This window comes from Leucoraja erinacea, chromosome 2, assembly GCF_028641065.1.
Source record: "Leucoraja erinacea ecotype New England chromosome 2, Leri_hhj_1, whole genome shotgun sequence".
In the NCBI taxonomy this organism is placed as follows: Eukaryota; Metazoa; Chordata; class Chondrichthyes; order Rajiformes; family Rajidae; genus Leucoraja; species Leucoraja erinaceus.
In genome coordinates this window covers 83,924,468-83,937,512 of record NC_073378.1, presented here as the reverse complement: position 1 = coordinate 83,937,512, position 13,045 = coordinate 83,924,468, and the positions used below count along the sequence as shown (strand labels likewise).

At 37.5% G+C, this 13,045-nt stretch overlaps 2 protein-coding genes across 2 annotated transcripts; both read left to right on the top strand.

Annotated features, from left to right (window-relative positions):
* Positions 1–2,140: 2,140 nt before the first annotated feature.
* LOC129711855 (homeobox protein Hox-A7) lies at positions 2,141–5,568 on the top strand. Its single transcript, XM_055659831.1, has 2 exons — positions 2,141–2,636; positions 3,612–5,568. Exons 1-2 carry the CDS (start codon positions 2,243–2,245, stop codon positions 3,842–3,844), a joined length of 627 nt encoding a protein of 208 aa, XP_055515806.1. The 5' UTR covers positions 2,141–2,242; the 3' UTR covers positions 3,845–5,568.
* Positions 5,569–9,718: 4,150 nt separating this feature from the next.
* LOC129711835 (homeobox protein Hox-A6) lies at positions 9,719–13,012 on the top strand. Its single transcript, XM_055659794.1, has 2 exons — positions 9,719–12,126; positions 12,329–13,012. The coding sequence occupies exons 1-2, from the start codon at positions 11,697–11,699 to the stop codon at positions 12,586–12,588; spliced, it is 690 nt and encodes a 229-aa protein (XP_055515769.1). The 5' UTR covers positions 9,719–11,696; the 3' UTR covers positions 12,589–13,012.
* The last annotated feature ends 33 nt before the right edge of the window (positions 13,013–13,045 follow it).

Below are 13,045 nucleotides of genomic sequence, written 5' to 3'. Positions count from 1 at the left end.
TATAATTTTAGCCAAATATATGAACGTGCATCTAGGGCAACGCGGTCGCAATGTTCAAAGGGCAATAGTACGGCGAAACTAGAATTCCTGGGAAATGGGGAAATAAAGTACCAAATATAAGTGGAAAAAACAGTTTTGGCAAAATCCTGCTGCATATTATTTGGAAATTAATATATGCAACTTTGAGAAGTGACGGTGATCTTTGCACATTTTGACTTAATTTAAGGGCATTTTTTTTTGTTTTTTATTAAAGTAGGATTACTTGGACGGATTGCAGATTTTATTCAGTTGAATTCCATTAGTTTTAATTCCATTAGTTTTTATTCCATTACCCGCTTCCTTTGACTCGTGTTTTCGTCGGAGAGCCGTTAGATCCAATCTAAGCAAAATCGGTAGCGGTAACCTATTTTCAGCGAGCAATGTTTAAACTTCGAAAATATGACTGTTTTACACGTTATGTGTTATATATTCTCTGCTCTACAACCCCATGCTATGTATTTCCCTAACTAATTTTAATTAAACTTATTTTTTTTATTTTTAAACAATCAACTGGCATTCCGTCGCACTACTAAAATCGTTTACAGCTCGACTTCGGATTTATTTTAAATCATTTGTAAGGTATGAAAAGTTTAGAAGACAAAGCCCTCCTTCATGCGTTTCAGAGATATTTACATTAGCACGCCGTTTCGTTTTAGGTATGTACAGGAAACATGGAGATTGCCGACAGTTTTATAGGCTGGAGGTATATTAACTAAAGATTGTTCTTTTAACGAGCGAGGGACGAATGCAATCCAATAATCTCCCGATAAAACATCATCGCTGGTGGAAAGCCTTTCTGCATAAAACTAGCACTGCCTCTAGCCGAAGAGACCCAGAGTTCAAAAGAAAATCGCAGTTAATAATATGAGCTTATACTTCCTTAAGGGTTTCAGACGCAAATGCAGAAACATATTTTATTGCAATAAGCCTTTACTTTAAACGTACCAGGTGCATCGTTGTGTATCTGCTGTAAATACAGTGGCCTGGGTTTCCTTGCCTACGTGTAACATCGAACAAATATAACTCTGAATCTTGTGCATTAAGACAACAATTCCGCTAGGAAGTAACCAAAGCCAAAGTAGAGTAACTGTCGCAATTGCAAGGAAACTGTTTTCGGAGACACCTTCCATGATCTACTGAGAGAAAGGAGACAGAGTAAAAAGTTGTAAAACAAAAGGAGGAAATGATGCCGGGTTCAATCCCCTGCGGGGATCTAGTCAGATTACCTAGCAACTCCAAGAGGTTTCCACGGAATAGCGGTAGCATTGAAACGGCAGAGGAAGTGCGGTAGTTTACAAAATGAAGTTATGTATTTCAGTAAATCAATATACAAACATGACTGGATCTATAAAAAGATGGAGAGCTCCTAGCAGGAGCTGATTTCTCAGTGATGCCCCGCCCAATCCCCTTGCAGCATTACTGCGGTTTATACCTCTCCCATTTCTAGTCCTCACTAAAACCACGTAGATTATCCTGTAATCTAGAGATTAGATGAACCCTAATCAGTAATTCAGCAAGGTTGCAGTACCACAGGTCCCCAGCCCCTACCTAACTCCCACCACCCCCCAGATTCCTGCAGGATTTCATATTGCTGAAATAACAGCAAACTCGCGCAGGGGGTGTGAGGGACAATGGAAGAGCGCTTGTCTTTTAATTGAAACCATTTAATCGTTTTTTAAAGCAAATTGCAGAAAGGACTTGCTAATGTTGATCGATATTTTTCTGTGCACGAATCTTGCTTATTTCTATGGTCAAATCAGCATGTCTCTTTTTTTTTTGTGTCAAAGAAAACCTTTCATTACATTTCCAAATTCATCGTGCATCTCATATTCAAAAGCGTTGGGAACATACCTGCGCTGTGAAATTTTCCACATACGTGTGGGGGGTTGACTTGTCATGAACTTGTTAGAAGATACTTACTTTTGGAAAGTTCCACAACCCATCTTTATTAATAATGTAATATTTTATATGATTCTTGCATAATTTATTTTGAAAATAGTCGAATAACATGATATTTACCACCTGTGATGTGAGATGCTATTGGGTGACGGGATCACATGGTCGGGTCACGTGAATAGAAATAAGTCGGGCCGAAGGAAAATGGGTGTTTGGTGTAAATCGGGGGTGTAATGCTGCCATATATCACGCTATCTCGTAAAACCGACACTGAAGAGTCTCGGCCAACAAATCACCAGACAAAATTATGAGTTCGTCGTATTATGTGAATGCTCTTTTTCCCAAATATACGGCGGGGACATCCGTTTTCCAGAACACGAGTGGCTTTTCAGAAGCAACTTCTTGCGCCTTTGCTGCGAACTCACAAAGATCGAGCTATGGAGCGGGCGCGAGCGCCTTCCCAACCCCGATGGCCGGGCTGTACAATGTTAACAGTGCAATCTATCACGGCCCTTCCATGTACAACACAGGTTATAACCTAAATTCAGATTCCTACAACCTGCGCTGCTCTGCCTTAGACCAGAACATTCCAGTACTTTGCAGCGATCTGAGCAAACAGGGCTGCGAAAAATTGGATCAGACAAACGTGCACCCTCAAGCAGAGAGCAATTTCCGGATTTACCCCTGGATGAGGAATGCAGGTATGGGACATAAATGTAACATGGCTATGGGAGACGTGCAAACGGCCAGTTAAGATGAGTGCCAGTACATCCTGAAAGTAGTTAAAGAGTTTTAATGATAGCTACGGAACAGTTCCTCAAACGCATGTGGCATTGTATGCAGATAGCAATCATAAAAGTTTTATTGCACAATTAATCAGTACAATCCTCGTAAAAGCACTCGACATCCGCTCATTTAAAGTTAACAGCAAGGCACATATTGCTTATTTACTCACTTTTATCAACATCAAATAAGTTTTTTTAAACAGATACGCGGGAAACAATATACTCGGGCGAGTGGGATGAGATATTCCATGCCTAATGTAACTTAAAACCTAAAACAACGTCGAGAAACTGAATATATATATATATCTATCTATCTATATAGTCTCAAGGAAGATCCATTGACTTCTGTAAAGCTTCATCTCTTATATATGTGTTTTCGTGATTAAATAGCACCATTTAGTACCATAATGCAAGTGGTCTGGCCAGTGAAGTGGATTTCTGTGATTCTGCTTGTATTGAACAAGTCAACTCTCGAAGCATCTTATCTGGAAGTTTAAGACTTAATTTACCTGTAATTTCTTGGTCGGAATTATTACCATCGCTGTCATCTGAGTGAAATGTGGAGAACTCTAACCTTATTTCACTCAACACTAATATTCAATGACAATACTTGAAGACCACAGAGGCCTTACTCAACCTTGTTAAATAATCTTGGTCTTTAAATACATGGTTGGAAGAAGTAATCGCTTCGATCAAGATTGCTCTTTTGCATCTTAAAACAATTCATCACTATTTAAAAATTATGGTTAGCCATAGACAATTTAAAAAGTTGTGAAATAGACGCAGGAAAGGTGGAGAAACCAATAATGGAGTGGCTAGATCATACGTGTAGACTTATTTTAAACGGGCGTTTAATTGTAGTTTTGTTTTGTTTCCTGCTCTTTACCTCAGGCCCGGACCGAAAGCGAGGACGGCAGACCTACACCCGCTATCAAACGTTGGAATTGGAGAAAGAATTCCACTTTAACCGCTATCTGACTCGCAGGCGACGGATCGAAATTGCCCATGCTCTGTGTCTCACTGAGAGGCAGATCAAAATCTGGTTCCAGAACAGGAGGATGAAATGGAAAAAAGAAACCAAAGCTGGCAGCTCTAGCACAACAACCGAGGAAAAACAGGAATGAGACGTCCGGCTAAAGCTTGAACTGTGCGAATGTGCAAAGCTGTTTTCCACCAGCTAACTATGACATTTGACTACCTATCACAATCGTGGACTATTAAACGATGCAGTGCAGTGGCACTCATTATACTACCTATATGTTTCAATAATCTTCTGAAATAAAAACTAACTTTACTTTCTCTGATTTGGTTTTAATAAAAAAAATGCAAAATCTTTATCGGCAATAGTAAAACAATTATTCGGAAATGGGTTCAGAATTAAAGTGAAAGCCAATGGATTTAGACCATTTTCCCGGTCGTCATATATTTTCCCTAGCTAATTTGACGGTCTCTTGTTGCAATAAATGCATTAATGGGAATATAGTTCTTAATCCATGCACTCCACGTAAATAAGAGACTGGGATTCGACTCTGGGTCTAATACTGTAGCGATAGGAAAAATATGAGCCTAAAAAAACAAGCTGTAGCCATTGTTGTCTGTAAGTCACTTACCACTATGTGATATTAGATATATCTCATGCACTGAGCCATTCATCAAACTTATTTCATCCTCATTAATTCACATTCTGAACGCATTTAAAACATTTCTGCACATTGTTCACAAAATAAGACCGTTATGATTTTAGAAGCTTCTTTCAAATCCAATGGGAAACCTCCGAACCAGCCTATCACCTATTATTAGTCATGATAGAAGACGGTCATGAGTAAAATACTTTATTTTTGCTCAATTCCTCGTTTTTTACCAACATTCTTCATTGTGTTTTGAGTGTGTCTTTTATTTCATATATGTATCGTCCCAATAAGGATATAAAGCAATGTTCTGTTTTCACTTGGCAAATAAATGTAACTACCTAAACCACAATAGTGGACATCTTGCACGTTTATTGAAACTACCTAAATGTTTTAATTTAAAATTCGTTTCTAGACAGAGAATGTTGTTCTGGGGGCTTGAATACCCGCCCTTCTTATAACAGTACCATAATATGAGAGTAAAATAGTGAAATATATTCCGATGTGTGTATTTTAATGAGGTGTGTATGTAGCCACTTTATTACAGGAAAATAGTGAATACTACCTAGAGATACCCGTTTACGTTTAACGCGAATGGATTCCTTTCGCAATACGCTTCAATACTATGCTGTAAAAAGTAAAATAGTTGTATTAGGCGGGAGAAATTGCATTATTACTTTTTGATGGATGTCATTAAAATATATACCTGCTAAAGATTTCAATAAACCATGTACTATTGAATGGTGTAATCGTGTTTCCTCAAGTGTTGTATCAGTTGTCTTAGACATGTGCACTGTTTAAATTATATAAAAACATGTAATAACCAAATGTAATAATAGAAAACCCGAACTGCATTGTCAACTGAATATATTGTGGTTCCATATTCGGTGTGGTATTTGTCAATCGAAAGTTTGCTTTGTAATCTGTGTATGTGTTGTTCAATAATAACCAATGTTAACGGTTTAAGGTGCAATCTATTTAAAATATATATATTCGTTCTCGACATGTATACTTTGAATGGAAACAATGTAAGAAAACAAACGTCAAAAAAAACATTAAACGGTGCTTAAATAAATATGGTCTGGATTTCTTGTCGCATCCAAACACCTCCCACCAAATGAGTGGGTATATGATTCGGATAAAGGCTTGGGTTAAATAATTACTGACAGGAATTGAATATAAACTGTCAGAAATTTTACTCATAATCCCCACACACCGTACCCCCTCATATTCAAGTAATCTGATTTTAATGACATAAAATGAAACAACGCTTTTAAAGTTTAATTGAACCCCATGTAAGGAAAATAGATTATTAAAACTGCGTGAGTGTGATTTTAATTGGCCAGATATTTTTCTGAGCATGACAATATTGAGTCGAGATGCGTTCGAGTTGGGGAGGAATTTGGGCAAAAGTTACACTTGAGTAATTAGCGTTCGATTCCAAATCGTGCCCATTTATCAATTTGCGAGCACGGTTAGAAAAGTTTTTAAAAGGGACATAATTTTATATTCGGATTCAATATAAAATAGAAAAAAGAAGTGGGGAGAAGAGCCGAGTGCACTGTCATCGCCGATCTTTGAACGAATGTTCGGGCAAGTGCATCTTAATATGTGATGGATGCATTGCGGCAGTAGAACCTGAAGTTGAACCATACATTATATGCGAGGAAATATTCATTTTCCAATTGCAGCATATTTAAGGAAATGGTAAACTGGAAAGAAAATATGGATAGAAAGCTGCGATTAAACGTAACATCGTCTTGATACGGTTAAATAACAGAATGTGTGTAGAAATAGGACTGACCCGTTTTTTAAAAAGCTAAAATTTGCAGATGGATATTATTGTCATGATAACTTGTCTTCCAAAACTGAAAAAATTATAGTTAAACTGTGGAAAAAATCTTTTATAATTTCGCAATTTTAACTTGTCTCTTTGTTAAAAATGGCGTCTAGGACCTGCCTCCTAATAGTCATGGGGAAATGTCATAAATCCGTTGTTGTTTTATGAAAATTTACAACTTTGCAATAGAACTTTACGAGTTGTTCGGTTTTTCCATTGGCCGCTGAAAGTCATGTGGAGAGTAACCGTGAACATGAACTTTTTATAATTTCCCTTGCGACTATAGGGCTGCATTCTTGTGCTAAACGCGTCTTGGTTCGGATGTGAGAGCTTGGAGGCTTTTTTTTCGCCGCATATTTTGTTCTTTTTTCCCCTTCCCAGCGCACTGATTATTGCCCATGGAGCCTCAATACATCCAAGCTTTCAGCACAGATCTCATGGCTGGCAACCACGAATTCCTCCACAGAAGGTGGAGCATTGGACTAAAAAGCGCCGGCTGCTATCCGCAGGACAGTTTCCTGCAAGTCGTCACTAAACGCCGCTGGCGGAATGCGAGAGCCATTGGCCTGGGCTGGAGCTGAACGGACAGCTGTCAAACTAACACGGACTCTACAAACACTCTCTCTGGGGCTGACTTAACCCTGCGCACGGCCTGAGCAGAGCCCGGGAAAGCCAGCCCGAGAGATCGATTCAGCGGCAAGGTAGGGCCCATTCGTCATCGGTCACTTTGCAATTCCGAAAAAAATATATATTTAAGATATTTTGCTAAAACCTACTTTCTAAAATTATTTAATTTGTCAAAGTTAGAGTATATGATGTAAAAAGGACAACAATCTTCGAAATATCTAATTCCAAATATCCATTGGATATGCATTCAAAAACACTATTTGAGTGTTGTCAGTGGCTTCTTTTATGGTTTGGAATTGCGAAATGTGCTTGTTTTTTAATGAGTGTGAATAATATGCGGTACCTTCTGGTTGATCTGATCGACAACCGGCTTATGGATTCAAAGTGTTTTGGGGAAAAGGGGAGCAAATATTAAGTGAAATGTCTTGCCTGATCGATATTGCTTTGAAGAAGAATTCTGTGTCATTTTAACAAGTGCTGTTGCACATTTTATAGGACGAGAAAATTCTCCCACAAGTTTAAAATGAATAAGATGCCGGTTGCAGCGATGGTGACGGGTTTCTTTCATCAATCAACTGATTATTTATTATGAATCGCCTTTTCTAACATTATATAATTTGAGTTTAAAATGATATATATTTTAAAAAATGTCTATTGTGTATTTGAAAATGATCTGATAACAGTTTATTTAATGAGCATTCTTTGCCGCCGTTCACTTCGAGGGTCCATCCACAATTGATAGCGGTTTATTCCTGTGTTGAATGGGGAAAAAAACCCAAATACATCCTATTTCGTGTGTGAGCACATAGACGTGTCTGTTATTGTTGGAGCTTAGCACGGCGGTTGTCTTTCTGGCACTGAAACAGTGTTGTCTGACTTAAAATGTGAAAATGTGTGGTTATTGATGTTTGCTATCTGTTGTGGACTTGATACTGCCATCGTGTGTTCGGAGTGCGAATAAACCAGCACAGCGTCTCTTTCTGATCATATGTTGCTGATTAAATGGTTGAGTTCAGCTCTCAAATTAACCGTTATATAAGTTGTTTTGTGGACTCGTCCAGTAATCATCATTTTGCTTACCTCATACCTGAATGTTTTGAGTTTGATTCAAGTGCGGAGTGCAGCTTATTTACTGTTACTGTTTTACTGTTTTAAATGTTAAAGGTCTTCAAGAATGGGCGTTCAATTGCGCGCAGAATAATAACACCCACCCCTGTGAAGTGCATGTTTGAATCATGTAAAGATTTTGAATATTTGTACATCTGCAAAACACGCCCACTTTAGATATTGATCTATTTTTTTTACTCTTACGCGCAATGTATGTGAAACGTAGCAGGTGATATGTTTAGAAATGCTAAATGAAAGATCTAAGGAGTTTCTGATTATTGAAAACTGAGATAAATAGATCCGTTTGCTCGAAATCCATGCAACCCTAAATTATAGTCCTAAATTTAATAATAATATGTGATTAACGTGAAATAAATAGCATTTTTGATACCGATAGGAGAGCGAAAGAAGCGTTAATAAGAATTTTGCGAAGTTACATTAACCCGTGCTTTAAAAATAAGTTAAAAAGCAGTGTTTGTTCGATTAACCGAGATTTCAGTGGACAGATAAGATTTGTTTTAAATACTATATACATAGTTTATTTAACATACTCTGCATACATCCAGAGGCTGCAAATACTACAATCATCATTAAAATGCTTCCAAGATACGCTGCGTTTTTGGAAAGTGTTGCAATTGTCAGAAAATAATTAGGAGATGATAGTATCTCATGTTCTAATTAAATCTTATAAAAATGAAAATGTTAACAAGCAAGGGGCACAGCAAGAAGTAATATAAAGTGCCAGGTAGGTTTCCATCTTGAATCACGGCCTCGAATTTCAGAGTTTCCGCGGCGTTATTTTATTTGGAAAAAAATACGATGCGTGGTTTAATGTGTGTTTAAATTATATTATATTACAAAATACCTATTAGGCAGGACAATGATTATAACATTTTAAGTTAATTATTAGCACCAGACTAAGGCTCTACATATATTTAATAGGCCACGATAAACGAAAGGTATTTACGACTGGAATTGCATCTGCTGCAACTGTTTAGGCTGGACCAACCATAATTACCTCCAAAACGAAAAGACTTTGCCAAAATTCCCCTCTCATTAACTAGATGATAAAATCTAATTTACATATTTGCGTGGTTGGCAGTAAGCAAACTTTGATTTTAAGAATGGACTGACATTCTTTTACTTCAAAGGTGCGAAAATTCCGAGCATTAAGTACCAGATTCAACGGGTTGGCAGTATATTATTTAATGTTATTATTGGGAAGGCTTTGCTGTTTGCAAAAAAAAAGTGCAAATACCTCAATGGAGAGAATAAATCAGAATCGTAATATTTTAACCTTTCCCAATCCAATTACCATCTATTTGTAAGTTACGATAGAAGAAAAAAAATAATCGGGGCTGTATTTTCCAGATGATGCAAGCAAATTAAAAACCAAATAATGGAAAAGTGTAGTACAGTATGCACATTGATTTACATTGTGTTCGTCCACAAGACAAACATAAATTGTTACTGTTTAATACATGTTCTGAGTTTTTCAGTTGAGATTTACCCCCATTCTGTGTTCATACTCTCATTATGTTGCCTGGTTTTATCCAGTTTCCTAAGAAATGGTCCAGCAGCAATTGTGAAGTGGTTATTAACTATATTATCTAATAGAAAATAATAGGCATAGATTACATTTTACCCTTTTATCCTTTGCCAACATGTAAAAAAATCCCATTTAAGTGTGCAATGAGAGTTGTGCGATGGGAGGAGTTGGGGGAGAGGGGGGGGGGGGGGGGGGGAAGGGGTGCTTCGAAATCCTGCACTGCTTGAAGCACGAATTAACAAAAGCTTAAAATCATATCTAAAACAAATCATAAACAGAAAAGATCAAACGTGGACGAGATAATTTCAAATTTATTAAAATCGTATGTACATTTGCAAGAGCAGGCACATGAAGAATTGCAACACAAGGTACAATACTACAGCAGTAACTGAGGAAAGCGGCAAGCGTCGGCCTTTCATTTAGAGGATTCGAACTAGCGTGGTCTTGCACATTTCCCTCCACACTCGTGTTGCATTTATACTCACACCTCCAACAGCTACAGATTTTGATTTCGGTAGGCATTCCATTTTAGCCGGTCTATATTTAAGGGAAAACAGGCACATATAAGCTTTCAGAGCTGAACATTAATTATTCGAGGTATTTTAGCAACTTGCAGTAAATGTAATAGCATCCTTCCCTAAAGATTTATTTTTATGACTTAAAGATTCAAAATTGTCAGACTACTAAACAACCGCGTTTATCACTCGCCGTAACTTGCAATCATTGTCCTAAATTTGCTTTGTTTCTTGTTCGGTTACAGGGACTGCAACTGTATTTGCCACAACACTTACATTATCCTTATTTACAATATATGAACCCATACTTTGTATATAGGTACTGTTTACACCAGCTCAGATGTTTCGATCTCTATGTTACTATTGTTGTCAAGAACAGGAATCTAACGAGATAATGAGATGTTTAGTAAGGAGCCCTTGCCTTCCGTCCTTTCACTGCGATGCCGCGCTCAAGGCGCAGTAAGTGCTCTGTTATTCCAAAACACAAATGACTCCATCGAGATGTTCAAAAATGCCTAATTATTGCAAAAGAAACACTCCACTATTTTATGGTCGATAAAACCTTAACAGCGTGCAATTATGGAAAATCGAAGTTGGGATTTGGGGAGTATTAGCAAATTTCAATCGCGTGCAATTAAAATTACATTCTAATGGAAAGGAGGCCATATGCGGAAATATCAACTATAAAACCCAGCTTTTGTATGTTTGCAGGTCGGTTGGACGTTTGAATAATCTCCGTGAACGTTTTGTTAAATACTTTCCCCCAGAAGTACTGTAGTGTTTGTATACCAAATGCACATGTAGATGCATGCACGCTTTAATGAAGAGCGCTGATGCAATAACAATCACTCCCACACACAATTACTGTGAAATCTTTCAAAGCTGAGATATGGCGTTGTGCTCTTCTGTTGGGATTTTCTTTACAGGAATATCAAAATTAAATCTATAAATCATCTTCCTGAATACATACTCTTGTTGCTATGTTCTTTCCTTTTTTTTACCAGGGTGAATTTTCTGAACGCACAAATCAGACTATTGGTGGTGAGCATCTCAGGACGTGTAGACGCTGTTGTTCTTTTTCGTATTTAAAATAGTTATAGAAACAATATTCCATGGACTGATTTTGATGTTTCCCAAGTAGTCTCACAAGCTACCCTGAAGGGATATTGTACTTGTATAAAGAAAATTTCAAATGAAGAAATACATGAAAATAATTAACCTAATCTTACCATTGTGATTTAACCATGTGCATCTTCCTATAAAACACATCTACTGAAATAATAATGTGTTACTCTATTTCTTATTTTCTATCATCTGTCTTCTAATCACTGTTGATCCAGCTATTGTTGAATACGTAATGCGGAGTCATATTTCCATGTGTTAGGCTATATGAAATATGTATGCATAGTTATACCCTGTAACCTAATAGGGCTCTCATTGGGCCACTAATATTCTATTAGAACCACCTCTGTTATAGTTCAGAACTGATTTGGTTGTTTGTAACTTTGCTAGCTCAGTCGTCGGATCTCCAGGGAGTTTTTTGAACTAAAGTCGTTTTCTATTGGCTAGACACTGATCAGCTGGTTATATTTGCTGCTGTCGCTTTGGCGCTCGGCCATCCTGAAACAAACCACCTCGATGACTACTAATAGCTAAACCACATTGTGTACTAATACATAACAAATCATATTACTACAGAGTGTGGAGCAAATGAGTTCGTATTTTGTGAACCCTACTTTCCCTGTTTCACTGCCCAGTGGCCAGGACTCATTCCTCGGACAGATCCCACTCTATACAACGGGCTATGATGCTCTAAGGCACTTTCCAGCTTCCTATGGGGCAACCACCCTCCAGGACAAGAGTTACTCGTCACCTTGTTATTATCAACAATCTAATTCAGTAATAGCTTGCAATCGAGCGTCGTATGACTATGGAGCTTCTTGTTTCTATCCTGAAAAGGATCTAGCCAGTATTTCGCCATCCGGTAGTGGAAAGCATAGACCCCAGGATGACTTCTTTTCCTCAGACCAACATTACAAAACAGATTGTGCGCAAAACAAAATTTTAAGTGAAGAAGGAAACGACCGGAAGTACAGTACTCCAATTTATCCTTGGATGCAACGAATGAATTCAAGTTCTAGTGAGTATATTTTAGTAGAATACAATGTAAAAGAAAAAAACTTTACCTATGACACTTAATTTCAACTTTACGAATAGAATGCTACGTATGTTAATTACAATGTTTAAATGGAGTCGAATCGGATAAATGGATAATATGTTTCATTTGATAATATTACTTGTTGGCTTGAATTTCTTTGGTGTTTTTTGTTTCCACCATGCAGGTTCTGTATTTGGGCCTCATGGGCGTCGAGGGCGACAGACCTATACACGATTCCAAACTCTTGAGCTGGAGAAAGAATTTCACTTTAACAGATATTTAACGAGACGCCGCCGGATAGAGATTGCCAACGCACTGTGCCTCACAGAACGTCAGATAAAGATCTGGTTTCAGAATAGGAGAATGAAATGGAAAAAGGAAAACAAACTTCTAAGCACAACAGAATCCAACAGCGAAGAAGCAGAAGATAAAACAGGGGAGTAAGAGCGCAAATTCAAAGGAAGTTATCCTGGGCCTTTCTGTTTGGTAGTGAGTTATTACATGCTCATTCTGCTAAACAGTTCAGAAAAAAAAATCGTATATCTGTTTGTTTTCGTTGTTCCTCCCCTTGAGCTTGTGTCTATGTATAATTGGTAGAGGAAGTGTTCAAATAATTCGCATTCCATAGGATACAATAATTATACGGTGTAGGATTAATTGTTTTATAAATGCGAAGTGTGAATGTTTCTGCTTCTCTAGTCGTTACTATGTGATGGGTTGCTCCACAGATAATGATCCAGTTGTTTCAATGGATAGTTTGCTCCGTAGATATAATTTGACAGTCTTAAAATAAATGAATGTTGTAGATATGCCCATTTGCTAATGATACATATTGCATTGTATATGTCCATAATTTGCTTCCATGTTCTGTTATATTTGGCCAATTAAGAGGGCACAGTAT